This window comes from Garra rufa, chromosome 18 (assembly GCF_049309525.1).
Source record: "Garra rufa chromosome 18, GarRuf1.0, whole genome shotgun sequence".
NCBI classification, from domain to species: Eukaryota; Metazoa; Chordata; class Actinopteri; order Cypriniformes; family Cyprinidae; genus Garra; species Garra rufa.
Window position 1 is genome coordinate 10,617,627 of NC_133378.1, and position 16,715 is coordinate 10,634,341.

The 16,715-nt window shown below is 37.7% G+C and overlaps 2 protein-coding genes across 4 annotated transcripts in view; one reads left to right on the forward strand and one right to left on the reverse strand.

The window, feature by feature from the left end:
* Nucleotides 1-7,918, forward strand: part of LOC141291688 (ankyrin repeat and SAM domain-containing protein 1A-like) — a 116,302-nt gene extending 108,384 nt beyond the window's left edge. For all 3 annotated transcript variants that reach the window (XM_073823847.1, XM_073823848.1, XM_073823849.1), the window contains 2 exons: nucleotides 833-921; nucleotides 6,345-7,918. In XM_073823847.1, coding sequence (XP_073679948.1) covers nucleotides 833-921; nucleotides 6,345-6,348 — 93 coding nt within the window. In that variant the 3' untranslated portion in view covers nucleotides 6,349-7,918. The remainder of the gene's footprint in view (nucleotides 1-832; nucleotides 922-6,344) is intronic.
* An 834-nt stretch (nucleotides 7,919-8,752) lies between these two features.
* LOC141291098 (PDZ domain-containing protein 4) lies at nucleotides 8,753-16,559 on the reverse strand. Its single transcript, XM_073823269.1, has 2 exons — nucleotides 16,461-16,559; nucleotides 8,753-12,305 (listed from the first exon to the last, which is right to left on the reverse strand). Exons 1-2 carry the CDS (start codon nucleotides 16,551-16,553, stop codon nucleotides 10,425-10,427), a joined length of 1,974 nt encoding a protein of 657 aa, XP_073679370.1. The 5' UTR covers nucleotides 16,554-16,559; the 3' UTR covers nucleotides 8,753-10,424.
* Nucleotides 16,560-16,715: the final 156 nt, after the last annotated feature.

Sequence of the window (16,715 nt, forward strand, 5' to 3'; positions counted from 1 at the left end):
AATAGAGCTTACCCGTGGTACTGGTACAGCAGAACTCTTTAAAATCCGTTTTTTGATTTTTCCTCCTTGGTTGGGGATGTAATCGTCTTCGCTGAAGTGAGCATTGCACACACGAAAATCCTTGATACTGGATATTTTAGCTCCCGCAGAGTAGCCGATGGCAACCAGCCAAAGCTGTCTCATAACTATATCAGAAACAGGAAAACGATGGAATCTGAACGGCGATCCCTGCACATTCTTGTGGTCACAACCTGGGAATTTACAAGTTCGCACCATTGTTAATTTTCTACTTTTTACGTCGTTGTCATTCGAGTGTGTAATGGAACAGCTGATCGGAACGTGCGAACTGACAGCAGCGCGGATTGATGGAAACGGGAAGAATATAGTGCCGATTAAAACTGAGGTATGATTTTTGTCAGGAGTGTTTTTTGTGATGTAAATTAATCAAGCTTTGAAACGCATATATTTTTTTCACGCAAAAACGCACAGTTTTGAGGCCCCGGAAACTAACCGTGACTACTTTCTTGAAAAACTTCCAGCGGCCAGAACTCTGACCAGGGAGGTGAACGCAGTGTGGGTCAGCGTGTATACACTATAGTGCTGATAAGGATTGAATACAACTTCATGTCTTAAATGCTCGAACTATCCCTTTAAGAATCAAGTGTATGTAAACTTTAGAACAGGGTCATTTTTATAAATTTAACTATTTTCTCTTGTGGACTATATGTTAACAGTACTAAATAAAACACAACATGCATTTTGTATGATCCCTCTTATTTTGGTCAAATAATTAACATTTGGAGTGTATTCACATGTCTTCCTGCTGTTTCAGGTGGAAGCGATGGATGTGGACGCTCACGGTCAGAGCAGCGCGACCTGGATCCTGGACTCCAAAGATCCCAAGCGCACCGTCAGCACCAAGTACGAGACCACCATATTCTGATCGGACGCTCCTCTCCTCCACGTCCCGCCCCTCACACCTTTTCCTTTTGCTCTGTGCCTTCACTCTCTAGATAGACTCTGACCTCCCCTCGACATGACCGAACTCCTTCCCCCTTTGCTCTCCTCCACACAGAAGCCGCCTCTCCATTCACCTCTTTCTTCTCCGTCTCTTTCGCACCGTCCTGAAGCCTAGTTCTGCTCTTCCCGGCTGAAACAAACACATTTCCCCACCGTTCTCTGTCCCGACGTAGCCCTTTAAGTTCGTACAGGTATGCCGCCCAGTTCAGGAGGCTCTCTCATCTCAAGTCGTATCATAACTGGCCTGAAACCAAAGTAAAGCTCCGCTGAGGACCAGAACATCTCTATCAGTGCAGTGCTGTCATTTAACCTTCCTGTTTCAAACGTGAAGAAACGAACATTTCCTACTCCGTTCTGCTCAAAGGACTCTCCCTCCGTCTTTCACGCTGACAGTTTTTCTCTTAACTAGATTTTCTTTCTTTTCCCCTTCTGTGGTGCTCGTCTCTACCAGGCGTCGACCGCAATGAGACGCTGATGAAGACTTCCTGTTCTTCCTCTTCAGTCTGAGATAAAACCCCAGGACTCCACTAAACTTGTAGCATCAGATCAAAACTGTCCACACCGCCAAGCATTACGATAAAAGGCACTTTCCACGAATGCGGTACATTTTGGCGCACTGTAATTTTTTTTTACATTTATTTACACGCAATAAAGGCACAAAAAAAGCGTACAAAGCATTGAAAGAGGTCTTGACCTTTTGGACTATATCCAACAATTAAATAAGCAAGCACAGCAGTGTTTTAGTTAGCCTTAAACATAAATGAACAAATTCATCATTAATTGACTTTAATTACCAACAGCATATTTAAAACATACATAAATTATAGCATAATTTAGGCAGTTTTCTACAGCATGACGGGGTGGAGGTAAATAATCTCATTCCATTTAGATTTTTTTTTAATTATAATAAAAAATATCAATGGCTTAAATCTAAACTAGCTAGCAACAACGATAACTTATTTTAGGTTGAAACAGGTATTTTATTTTATTTTATTTCTTTAAATTTTAAAATAATTAAAACTAGCTGAAATCAACTCACTGGCAACTGCGACAGCTTATTTTAGGCGGAATCAGTATTTATTTATTTATTTTTATTTTTTTCCATTCTTTATTTCATGTTTTTTTATTTTATTATTTTTTTATTTTACTTAATTTTACTTAATTTTTAAACTTTTTTTGTCATCTTCTATTTAATGTTGTTTATTTTATTTTATTTTATTAATTTTATTTTATTTTATTTATTTTATTTTTCCCTTTATTTCCTTTATGTTCTTTATTTATTTATTTATTTTTTCATTATTTTATTTTATTATTTTTATTTATTACATTTCTTTAAGTTATGATAAATTTACCAATAACTAAAATCAACTGGCAACAGCTTATTCTAGGCTGAATTTTATTTTATTGTTATTTTTTAATTTTTTTTTTCTATTCTTTATTTCATGTTGTTTTTTATTTTATTATTTTACTTTTTTTTTTGGCAACAGCCACCGTTTATTTTAGGCTCAATCAGTTTAAATCAATCATTTTATTTGATTTCTTACATTTCTTAAAGTTATGATAAATTTACCAATAGCTAAAATCAACTGGCAACAGCTTATTTTAGGCTGAATCAGTATTTTATTTTAGTTTAGTTTACTTTCTTTATTTCATGTTGTTTTTTATTTTATTATTTTACTTTTTTTGAAAACAGCAACAGCTTATTTAGGCTGAATCAGTATTTTGTTTTATTTTATTTTATGTATCTTTATTTCATGTATTTTTTTTTTATTATTTTTTTTATTTGTCTTCAAGTTCTTTATTCCATGTTATTTTATTTGAATGCTTTTTGGTGAATGTAAATAATGTTTATCTGTTTATTTAGTTTTATTTTTGTTTTTTTGGTTTTGTTTGTTCATATTTTAATGTAATTTATTTATTTAAAAACACAAATAAATAAGTCGGGTTTAAAACTATTTAAACAGGAGTTCATATGAAAGTAATATGGAATATGGAATAATATGTAATATGGAATAATTGCACAGTTTTTAGTATTTGGTTGATGGACAAAGTTTTCTAAAGGTTAAGCACCTCTTTTCACTTTGCTATGAAGAAAAAAAAAACAAATTCACATTTTTTAGCTCCATTTTGTACCTTTTTTGTGTGGAAAGTGCCAGTAGATTATCAGATGTCAAGCTTTGTTTGCATTTGTTGGGCTTTTACCTGACATACTTACAAACCTTTTATCATGAGCTGTGAGGACTAGATGGGTTTTTATTAGTCCTGTTATGTTACTATGCACATCTAATAGATGATATACATTGAGTCCATCCCTCACCTCCAGATGGGACATTAGACAGCTGGCAGAAGCTTGCCGGAGTGCATTAGAAGTTAATTGAATTGGAATCGAAGTACCTCACTGTAAATTGAATTTGCTGCCAGTTTATGGATTTGCGTTTAGCACTGTGATATGATGTCTTGTCTTAAGCCTGAGTTGGCAAACTAGGCTGGGCCTAAACGTCTGAACCAAATCATAAAGAGGTGTCTAAGCAGACCGCCTGCTTGAAATGTGTCGATGTCTAGGAGTCAAAGTAAAATCTAATATCGACTGCTTATTATAAGCTTTATCAGGTGGCACCTGCTCAATAAGCAGATCAAAATCAGTATTGTAGTAAACATGGGTTTGTACAAGCTCGTATGCAGTATCAATCTTGAGTTGTGGTTTGGAAGTGCAGTTTAGATTTTGTTTTGTCGTTTTAGGGGTTTAAAGGTGGAGTTATATGCATATACTCTTCGCAAGCCTTAAAAATCCTCTCATGATCACGTGAATTATGGGTGCTTACGCATTTACAAATACATAGCATTTATGGAAAAACTCAATGTCATAGCATATATCATGATATGGAAGCCATTTCTGCCACATAAGTGTCCAAGAATGCTTTGGACATGGTCATAAATTATGTGATACAATATGTATATTTATGTTTAATCTCATAATTGTGATTTAATGAGATAATAAATGATAAATGTGAGTCTGGACCACAAAACCAGTCTTAAGGATCAACATTGATGTATGGCTTTTTAGGATAGGACAATATTTGGCTGAGATACAACTGTTTGAAAATCTGGAATCACCTTTAAAGTGTGATTTTTGGCATAAAACAACAATTGATAATTGTGACCCATACAAATATATCCATGCTACTTAAGACTTAAGGTTTTGTGGTCCAGGGTCACAAATATGATATAAAAAGGTGAAATTATATAAATTATAAGAAGTTAAAAATTGGCATAAAATTATAATTATGACTTTTTCCTCATAATTTAAACATTTTATGTCATTATAGACTTTATATCTCATATTTGGACTTTTTATCTTACAACTATGACTTACTATCTCACAGGGTTGCAAAAGGGTGGAAAATTTCAGAAACATTCCAAAAAATTTGGACACATTCCAGGATTTTTTGGAATCTTCCAGGGATTTTTCTGGAAATTTACTGAAAATGTTCTACCCCTTTGCAACCCTAGTATCTCATAATTTATCGTTCATTTTCTTTCATAATTATTTATTTATCATAATTAACCAAAGCATGAGTTTTATTATTCTTTATTTTTTATGTGGTGGAAATGGTCTTCCATACAACAACACACTGGCAGCTAGTTTTATTTGTTGCATCCCATTACCATAAAGACTATAGAAACGCAGTTCAGTGTCAAAGGGCAAATATGGGTTATTGACCTATAACAGGTTCTCAACTCTGGCCCTCGAGGTCCACTTTCCTGCAGAGTTTACTTCCAACCTTGATCAAACTCACCTGCCTGTAACTTTCTTGTAATGATGAAGCGCTTGATTAGCTTGTTCAGGTGTGTTTGATTAGGGTTGGAGCTAAACTCCAGCGAAAATGGACCTTGAGGGCCAGAGTTGAGAACTCCTGACCTATAATCATCATCTCATGCAGACTAACATCACCTTTTAATACCTGCCGCTTATATTCAATCTGCTGCTTCTGTTGTTGTTCAATATTCAGTTCTTTCCTCAAAATCCTATTCCCTTGGACCGCAAAGACTAGTCGTTTGTAACGCCTCATCATCCTTTTGTAGCAAATCACACAATTAGTCATAATTAAACAGTTACTTCAAAATGGACAGTCAATAGTCCAGTCAATCTGCTGACTTAAAGGTTGTATCAGCGATTTCTAGCCTAAAACATAAAGTGTCAATTTCAGCTGACCTTTCTTCACGATCCGCTCGCTGCCTGCCCCATAAATTGTCTGTGAAAAAACCACGTCTCTCTGGTCAGCCTAGGGTCCGAGATATGCCAAAAAAACAATCGGCACTACCAACCTTTCCACAGATAAACAAACAGTGTTCCAACCAATCAGCGTCAGGGGTTTGGTGTTGTGGACTTTCGCTCCGCCTCCCTCACATCCCTGCACCAGTAGGAAAGTCCACAACACCAAACCCCTGACGCTGATTGGTTGGAACACTGTTTGTTTATCTGTGATAAACCGATTGTTTTTTTTGGCATATCTCGGACCCTAGGCTGACCAGAGAGACGCGGTTTTTTCACAGACAATTTATGGGGCAGGCAGCGAGCGGATCGTGAAGAAAGGTCAGCTGAAATTGACACTTTATGTTTTAGGGTAGAAATCGCTGATACAACCTTTAAGTATTATATTAAGACTTTAAGACTTAATATAATGAAAATGATTTCTCTTACTGAAATTAATTTAGAAATTCATAAAATAATCTGCCAATGGGGTAAGAAAAATAATCGGATTTCAAAAAATTAATTTGCTTGTTTTAAGCAAATACTCATTTAATTTTGACTTATTTGAATGAAAGACAATAATTTTCACTTGTCTAGAAAATCCTTATTGATTTAAGAATTTTTAGATGTTTTGACTGGAAACGAGACAAAAAAAGTGAAGATTTGGTTTTAAAACACACAATTTGGTTTTCAAAAAGCCTTTTCCCAAAAGGTACATCTTGAAAAAGGGGGGGGTCGTCTTATATTCGGGTCAATATGGTAATACCTAGATTTAAAATATTGTCTGCACCCAACATACACTGATTTTCTTTCAAAAGTCTGCCTGACCAATATTTGCAGACTCACTCTGAATTTTAGTCAGTCTAGGCTAGTCTAGCCCACAATATTAAAATAATACAAGTTTTTATTAGCTAATGAAGTCTTTATGGTCCAAAGGACAGAATGATTCTTCTCTTCACCTTCATTTTTATTTTTTTTAAATATCCATTACAAACGATATCAGCATGTTAACCAGCTCCCGCATTTTATTTGTTTGATTTGTTTTAATTCCTTTGTGTATGTCTCCCTGTAGCTGACGGCTGTGTCGGATGCCAAACAGAAAGGAAAATTGGGATGCCAATGACAAGCATGACTGTGGATGAAACATCACTTGTATTGTGCGTTTGTGTGTGTGTTTATATAGATCTATGTAAGTGTCAGAAGTCTCCTCACAGCTGCAGTGAGCTCCTCCCATCCACATCCATCACCAGGTTTCACCTTAAACACACGAGCCAAAGACGAACAAAAATTGCCCCGTCCACACATAACAAAACCTCTCCCTCTGAAAAAAAAAAAAAAATAGTGCTTTTATCAGTTTTCAAACACTGGAAACATGCAGCAGTCACTGTATTCTCCGGCAATAACAAGAGCCGGTGTTGACGTTGTCTTTGCTTTGATTTCTTTGAGTTCTGTTTTTATTTTTATTGTCTACACACTTTTGTTTCGTCTGTGATTTTGTCGTCTAAACTGACGGTCTTTCATCTCACAAAGATGCTTTTTATTTCGTCTGATGACTTTGAAAATAAAACCAGTAAGTTAGAAACACTGATTCCAGTTCAGCGAAACACTGATTAGAGACTAGAGTCTTGTCTTTCGATGTCCAGTTAAGATCAATCCATCCGTAAGTTTGTCAGTATTTTAAGTCAGGTGACCAACAGGCTTCAGTACAAATGTTTTTTGACCATTCAAACATAATGACTATGGTACGAGTTTCAATAGGAAAGGTTTGGCCACAGAAACTCAGTGGGAGATACTGTGTTGTGACGTCTTATGGTACACTATTTTGATAAGTTAATAACTTTATGATGGCATGAGAATGGTACAGTCCAGATTAGTGACTCTTACACGTATACTGTGATTTCTAATACAAAATAATGGCGTTAATGTGACACTACAAACAACAGCGAGTTGTTTTTATGTGGAGTTTTGTGTCTTTCCTTTAATGATTAAGTTGCAGAAAGCAGGGTATGTCTAAAAAATAAAAATGAAACAGAACCTGCGCTTATGTTTTGTGTAGATAACGATGCATAATTATGAGGTGTAGATGGGAAATATTCCTGTATGCATTTAGCCCTAGTTTACAAGGATTTTAAGTCTGGTACTTTTTATTTAGATTTTTTTTTTCTTCATTTTTAACATGGTACGTGTGCTAAATACAAGCAGATGCTAACGCTAGCACCTGTAACAGCCACAGTGTTTGCACAACTAATCACGTTAGCGAATACAACGGTGACAGTTGGGATCATATTCATGGCTAAATGATTCAAATATAAACATTATGGAATTGTAAAGTAATCCTGGGTGGTCTGTTTTTTGATACTTGAATGATTCTGCTTTTATAGATATCTCTCTCTATATATGTATATGTATGTACTGTATGTAATTTTTTTTTTCTTTAACTTTTTGGTCATGTTTTGTCATATCTAGAGAGGAACGTCTTTTTAAAGCTCAACATATCATGATGCAAGTGAGCATGAGACTGACAATGGAATCTCTGAGAGACCTTGCCACAGAATCAAAGAACGATTGTAAATAATCTTGGGCTTCCAGTCTTTTTTATGATTATTATTTTTCATAATTGTACATCCAATAAATGAAGAGATGGTATCCAGTGTCCTGTTGTTTTTTGTACATACAGTTGAAGTCAAAAGTTTACATACACCTTGCTGAATCAGCAAAATGTTAATTATTTTACTAGAATAACAGTAATAGTTGTTCATGAGTCCATTGTTTGTCCTGAACAGTTAAACTGTCTGCTGTTCTTCAAAAAAATCCTTCAGGTCCCACAAATTCTTTGGTTTTTCAGCATTTTTGTGTGTTTGAACCCTTTCCGACAACGACTGTATGATTTTGAGATCCATCTTTTCACACTGAGGACAACTGAGGAACTCACATGCAACTATTACAGAAGGTTCACACAATCACTGATGTTTCAGAAGGAAACACAATGCATTAAGAGCCGGGGGTGATAACTTTTGAACAGAATGAAGATGTGTACATTTTTCTTATTTTGCCTAAATATTATATTTCTTTCATTTAGTACTGTCTTTCAGAAGCTAAAGAAGATAAGTCAAATTTACCCTGATCTTCAAATTCAAAAAGGGTTAAAATGCACAAAAATGCTGAAAAAACTAAGGATTTGTGGGACCTGAAGGATATTTCTGAAGAACAGCGGAATCAAGGGAATCATGTAGAAACTATCACTTTAAAACCAGCTGTGGATCATTAAGGTAACAACACAAACGGTCATTTTTTTATAAATTCAACTATTATTTTCTCTTTTATTTCAGTTACAAAATTTTGGCTCATTTTATTTAGCGTAAATATGAATTTACTAAAGCCATTGTGTAGTGATTACATTTGAAGTGATTTGTTTCTGTATTTAAGTGTTTGAAGCTTTCTTGCAAATAATAGGTGGAACTTAATTTTGAAGTTGCAAAAGTTTTATTCAAAAACATTTAGGAGCAGAAATTCCTTCATTTTAGACCTGCAAGATGTTGAATGAACAATTGGACACAATATATTAATGTCCTGTTGACGAGTATTACAGAAGACACAGCAAAAACTTCACTCGACAGTTTCACAAAAACATAATTTAAACATTTCCCTGACAACAACATGCAAACTTTTTACAATACCGAAGAATCAGTTTGAAATGTGATGTTGCAAGCTGACAACAAAATCATATTAAGAGTGATAATATTGTCTGGTTTGTTCCTTGAGTGTTGACAAATGTACCACAAAAATATACAATGAAATAATTTTTCCTTTGGACAATGTTAGTGTTTTACAACTGACATTACCATTTGTTGTGCCTATATAATTTTGTGTGCTGAAAATGTCCTGCTTTTTGTACATTTGTTGTCAATGTGCTTTTTGGTTCTTTTGTTTAATGGATTCATGTGCTTCTAAAATTGTGAAATCGACTCAGTCAACAGCTCATTCTTTTCTTGTACTTTCTTGCAAACTTTTAAAATTTATCACACATATTGAGCCAAAACAACAGCAGCAAATTCTTAACCAATCACCAGTGGCCAGTTGTTCAAAAGTAATCTGATCGGATTTTGGCCATCGGATTGGATCAAATCTTAAAAATGGGTTGAAGAATCCTGAATTCGGATTAGATCACAAAATCCAATCTTGGTTTTGATCTGGATGAAATCCTTAGTTTGTGTCACTGATTGTAAAAAAGTAAGATTAATTACCTGATCCTGGATAGCAAAACATGAGATTTTTAAATCCAGATCATTCCATGTTGAAAAAACCAGCATGCGCTGGTCCTTAGCTGGTCATGTTGCTAGTCAAGGACCAGCATAAACCAGCATCCCAACATCAAAACCTACCTAACCAGCATATGCTGTTTTTTTTTTCAACTGGGTTCTGATCCAGATTAAACTTTTTGAACAGCTGGCCCCACATTAACTTTCTAATTTCCTCAAGAAACACAAGATTTGGGGCCAGTTGCATAAACACTCCTTCTTAAAAATTTTGACCAACTAGTAGTTGGAAAAAGAGAGATGACTATTAGTCTAAGCACTTTAAGCAACAGGCTCAAGAACTGTTTCTCTTATCATGAAATGTTCTTAGTGTTTATGAAAGAAAATGCTTTAAACTGGTTTGGAAATGCTAAAGACCACCACTGCATTGTAACAGTCTGAGAGTGACCATGAAATTTCAAGCATCAAAGCAATGTACAGAGAGGGAACAGAGAGCTGATCCCAGAGTACATGTTAATTATGAAAAATTTACATTCATTTGCCATTAGCCTTTCTGTCTTTTACATTTCTTTTGTACATTTATATTCATCATTGTTTATTCATTGAGCTGCTAGGCATCTTCGTCAGACAGCTGCAAATATTTTGTTAATGCTGCAATCCAAATATCTTCACTATTTCATTGTTAAAATGTCTAGTTCAGGGTGCCCAAACTTGGTCCTGAAGATCCAATGTCCTGCAGAGTTTAGCTCCAACTTGCTGGAAAGTTTCTAGTATGCCTAGTAAGATCTTGATTAGCTGGTTAAGGTGTGTTTAATTGGGGTTGAAGCTAAACTCTGCAGGACACCGGCCCTCCAGGACTGAGTTTGGGCATCCCTGATCTAGTTTCACACTAATTATTAAACAGTGGTCACAGATAGCAAAGGGTTGTACACTTTCTTCCCATCTACAGAACGGGTTCCATGTGCCAGGAGCTCCTGAATGGTGATCCAGTTGTCTAAGATGCGTCGACTACGTTTCTTCATACTCTTTTTCTGGCTGAGCTCAAGTATAGAAGCCTGACCTTGTGGTGGAGAGTCTTGTTCCTTCTCTTTCTCACGCAAGAAGTCTAGTCGGCTCTGCATCATGAACTCTCGGCGTCGCCTTTGCTCACGAGCTCTCAACAGCTGCTGCTTGCGTTCCTCCTTGCTCCAATAGCGTCCCATCTTCATTTCACTGACCGCATCATCGTCCGTGGTCATCCCACTGCGCTCCTCTCGAATCTTCATGGCACGAGCCTTTAGCAAGCGGTCTCTTACCGGACGTTTAGCGACATAGCGCGAGCCGTCGCTGCGAATCTTTACCTTCCACTCCATTCGAGGTGAAGATGGAGGTAGTGGAGGTGGCATAATCAAAGAACTTGCAGGAGCAGCTAAGGAGTCTTTGTTAGTATAAGTTAAGGTATTGGAGTGAGAAGGAACCTCCTCGTTGGCATCCCTAACTTCTGGACTGTCGTTTGTAGACATGTCTCTCAACTGCATGCAACTCTGGTAGCGCTGAGGCAGTGTGGTACTGCAGCTACGACGGGACAAGTATGGACTGTTTTCAGCACTCCTTCCTCCTTTCACGATCCCGGTATTAAGATTCCCATTCGCATGGGAGCCCCTTCGTGCTCCGTCCAAGCCCTTTCTACTACTCCCACCATTCCGGGATAATGATCGAAGCTTTGGAGTAGAGTTTTTGTTGTCCCCTGTTTCTTCACTCTTTTTCTTGGCATCCGATGAAGAAGGTACGTTTAGATTCTTATCCCTACTTGTGCTTGTTCTGTGACGTGGCGTCCGAGGTCGCATGGTTGCAGAGGCACTGGAATCTCCAGCTGCAGACGGTGAAGGGTATCGTTCACTTGCCAAAGGAGTGCTTCTGCAACTTTCCCCACCGGTATTATAGGCGCTTGTGCTCTCCTTATCAGACCGTTCCCTTTCTGGGATCTCGTTGATGTCTGACAGATCATGGTGGATCGCCTCGGCACCTCCACACCTTGCCTTTGCTCCTTTTTCCTCATGATCCTCTTCGTCAGCTGGCCAGACCTTTAGACAGCGTTGGCGCAACTGCTGCATCTTTTGAGCTCGCAAAACATTGCGCCACTTAAACTCCAGGTGACGTATTTCCTCATCTAGAAGGGCAATCTCATGCTGCATCAGGCTCTCGTTGCAATTCATGTCTACAGGAACACCTGCTCCTGCAAAATCACCTCCACCATGGTTCCTTCCATCCAAAAGAAAAAGTGCATTTCCGTTCTTCTCGTAAAGGCACCGGATCTCCAGTAGCTCTCGGTAACGTTCGTATTCTTCTTCAGTTAACCCTGGCATCAGAGTTCTGCTCGTCACCGAGCCTAATGATTCAGGAGCCCCATGATCTGCCGCTCCCACCCCATCTGGCCCTAGCAGTGAGTCGTTGCTGTAGTGGAATTCCCATCCGTGCTGAGCAGCTCTGAACTTGCGCAAACTACCAGGTGTATTGGTTGCATTGGTTGTGCATGCACTGGTGGCATCATCGGCCAGCTCGGAGGACTCTTCACAGCGTGTGCTTTCATCTGTGCGACCCACCCCACTGTCTAGCTCCTGGCTGTTATTAAGTGCAGTGTGCCATAAGTTGGGCCGACCAGCTCGGATCCCATTGATGTCACTCAGCAAGGAGCTCGCTTTCCTTCGGTGCTGAGGGCTGGGTAAGTTAGAGACATTTTCCAAGTCCTCTAGATCCAGGCCCACGCCCAACTCCAAATCCAGATCATCAGCCTCATTCTGCCAAGGATAAAGGTTTGGAATGTTAGAAAACAGCAAACAAATAAAACCTAAAATAGCAAAATACTAAAATCCTCTAAGAATTGTGTGCAAAGAAATGATTTAAAAAACACAATATTCTGATTGGTCTAAAGCAGTGGTTCCCAACCACGTTCATTGAGCCCCCAACACTGCAAATTTTGCATGACTCCTTTGTCTCAGGCTACTTTCACACTGCAGATAAATGTGGCCCAAATCGCAAACCACATGGAATATAATCTTTCTAGTTCCGATTTGTGCCACTTTCATATATGGTTCTAAATTCAATACAGGTCAGGTGTTTTGCAATGCGACTGCAGTCTGAACACTCAACGTCACTCTAGTTCAACATCTGTCACGATTCTGTGCTCACGGGGAGTCACTTCAAAGATTTTACATAAACATGACCAAAGTTATCAAGATCAGTTGCAAAAGGTAGGCAGTGGAAGTACAGTGATGTGTCAGAACTCATTATTATAAGTATTATAATGACAACACTATATACAAGGGTTGTTTTTTCAACTCTGGTGGTTAAAGGGACCCCATTAATGCAATATTAAGGGGAGAGTGGGGTAAGAATGAGCCATTTTTTTACTTATGTGGTCCTCAAGATAAGGGAAAATGAGGCCAAAGTACAATGAAAGTATCTAACGTAATTTCAGGATGTTTCCTATCATTTTAAATGATCAAACTGTATCTATGACAAAGGGTTCTAAAAATATGACTTTAAAAAAAAGTGTTCCTGTGGCTTAATTTGCCTCAGATTAGGGGTAAGTTGACCCAAGTAAGTGGGTAAGATACACCATCTGCTAAAATTTGACTTTGACAAGCCAAGAACAGTTTTTAAAGTTAATGGGTGCCTTCCATATGTTTCTCTTTTTCACAGTCTGGTAGAAATTATGTGTAATACCAAAAGACATGGTCACATGACAGTAAAAGTATACAGTTGCCAAGATAGAGGGGGTGGGTCAGCTTACCACTGGCTCAACTTACCCCACTCTCTCCAACCACAAAAACGTGGGCTAGTTTTGGACTAGTTTTGAGAAGCAACTGGCCGGATTTTGTTGTGAAAATGTGAAAAAGAGAAAACCCTCTCTGTATTGTCTTTTCGCGCATACAAGTTAGTTGAGAACCATGACTGGAAATCTTATATTGACCACATATAAAACAATGTAAACAGCTATACAAAATTAGCGGAATTGAGCACTAAGGCTTGCAGTGTAAAGGTCATTTCACGTCTTAGAGTCTCTACCAATAAGCTGATGACCTAAATCAAATATATTTGATAAAGGCCACAGGTAAATGTGTACTATTTGTTCTCATGAACGTGGCTAAGATCCACTAGTCCAGAGGTGTCAATTCAGTTCCAACTCGGTCCTGAAGGGCCAATGTCCTGCAGTTTAGCTTTAACCCTAATAAAACACATCTGAACCAGATCAAGGTCTTACTAGGCATACTAGAAACTTCCAGACAGGTGTGTTGAGGCAAGTTGGAGCTAATCTCTGCAGAACAATACCTTCCAGGACAGTGTTTGGAGACCTCTACTAGAGGTCCTGTCCTGGAGAGTTTAGCTCCAACCCTAATTAAACACACCTGAACCAGCAAACAAGGTCTTCAGGATTACTAGAACCTCAAGGCAGGTGTTTTGGAGCTGGTTGGAGCTAAACACTGCAGGGCAGTGACCCTCCAGGGCCGGAGTTTGAAACACATGTGCACTAGTCAGCGGCAAACAAATTAAAATGTCCCTGTTAGAGCGGCAGAGGGCAGTGTTTGTCTGAATAATCCGATGTCTGGATACTGTAAATGATTGTAGGGTCTTTTCCCATCTGTTGTAGGAGACATTTAGACGTGAGAGGTTTCTCAAATGAGCCACCTGTGCTGGGGAATATACTGGCCCAAGGGCTCACACGCCATCTGGAGCTTGCATAAAACACACAAACACACAACACACTTGTGAGCTACTGACCCCAAATACTAAAATCTGTGACTATTTCCCAAATGACCATTCACTGACCATTTGTTGTTATCTTTGGTTTTAATCATTTTCCACTAACTGTTCTTAAAAAAAAATCATGAATAGGGTTTTACTTAATGCCAAATTAATGAATACAAATGCCAGTATTCTAGATGTTGAATACAATTAACAATGGAATTTTATTTTTTAAAACTGATCCCAAATGGGTCTTATTCAGTACACTAAATATATATGAAGTGTTTTCATTGACAGCTACACATTTTAATAAACATAAATGTGTCTTTGTGGGTTCCAGATGAGCATCTTTCTATACTTAATTTATCAGAATTTATATATGCAAATAAGATGTATTTTGAGATCTTGATTACTTGTTTTCCTTGCACAGCTTTGTGTCAAATAGCATCAAGCTAAATGAACTTCATAAACATGCCTCAGACTTCAAATGTTGACTTAGTCTATTTGTATTCATGAACTGGGTCATTCCTCAGGGGTTTGCATTATGTTTTATTTAAATATTTACCAGTGGGATACGGACTGTTGCTATGGCTTCCACATGGGCTAAAGATGATAAATCTGGTTGTTAAAACATGTTGACAGACAATGAGATTTGGGACCAATCAATGAAGAGACTCGCACGCAGTGTGAGTCACACAGAAAGACAAGATCATCATTTTGGTGTTCATTTAAACAAACTCGTTTGTTGATTTTGATGCTCTCTCTCCTCTGCTGTATCTTCGTCATCTGATTTTATTTACCTTGTCAAAATGAGCCATTTTCAATCACGAACACTGCATGGAATACTATATCCCACAATGAAATGCACTCAACTTGACCTTCAATTTCAGTTTGATGGATTGAACTGTATCTCCAATAGTTATTATGGCAATTTCAGGTCATTTTATACAAAATTGCAATGAAAATGGAAAATAACAAGGATGTTTTTATAGAGTATTTTATAGAGTATTCAATAAGTAGTAGCTACAATTCCATTCCAAACACAGCCGAATTCTCAGGCTGCCATGGAAATCCGTTGAAGGAAATTAAATGGACATGGTGACTCGCTGTTGGAAGTGGTATATTATGGGATGTCCTACGTGTCTCTCTCTCAAAGCATAACCTTGAGTAGAACAAAAGACTGCTGAACCGGCTCTGTGTGTCCTTGTCTCTCCTTGTTTTTTTTTCCTCATCCATTCTCCTCTCCATTTATTTCCTCGTCGGGGTTTCTGTCCTACCCTGACCTCTCCTGTCTGCTTTCATTTGTAAACAGGGAACAGAATGAAGCCATGTGTTCACCTGTACACTAGAACACATTTGCCTGTTACTGCTTGAATAAGCAGACCATGATACACTTCACGTAATGTCTGAAGATCAAATTTGTTGCCGTTAATGGCTTCAGTAATACTTTGTCATTCAACAAAGCTGTTTTTGGCAGCAGTGCTGTGCCACTACTAAGTCCACAGCAAAAGGAATTATATTTACTCGAGTTCTGAGTTTGCACTTTGAATTGAATGCAGTGAGATAAAGGCTGGGTGCTGCAAAACAATTCAAAAACAATAAACTGACAACATGTCTTTCAATTACACTCCCCCTGCTGCAATAAGAAAAAAAAAGTAGGAAACACTGCCAAAGCGATTAACTTAATGGAATCAAGCGATCATATCTGACTGTGCAAATATAGGCCTACACTCTTAGAAATAAAGCTTTGCAGTGATGCTGTAGAAGAATTTTTGGTTTCCCAAAGAACCTTTCCATGAACAGTTCTTAAAAGAACCATTTTGAAGAACATACACTCTTAAAAATAAAGGTGCTTCACGATGCCATAGAAGAACCTTTTTTGTCTGAATGGTTCCATAAAGAACCTTTAACATCTGAAGAACCTTTCTGTTTCACAAAAGGTTCTTTGTGGCAAAAGAAGGCTCTTCAGATTATAAAAAAGGTAAGAAAGAGATGGTTCTTTAAAGAACCTTTGACTGAATGGTTCTTTGTGGAACCAAAAATGGTTCTTTAATGGCATCGCTTGAAGAACCTTTTTTGCATTTGAAAGGTTCCATGGATGTTCAAGGTTCTTTATGGAACCATCAATGCCAATAAAGAACCTTTATTTTTAAGAATGTTTACAGAATTTATTATGTTTATTCCAACAACTTCTGGGTGAGTCTCACCTCAATGTCTGGTCGTGCCAGTAGCAGAGAGATGTTGGTGCTGTCCTCTCTGGTCAGGATGGCCACTGCTTCCTCTCTGTTCTGCACATCCATCCCATTTATCTGAACAAAGATACACATGAAACATCATTTAACAACACATATAAAACATTTTTAATAAGAGATCATAAAATTGTTTTATTTAGTTTCTCTAAAGAAGCTGCTGAATTTGCTTTATTCATAATCTCAAAGAGCTGATGCTCGAGGAGGCAACAG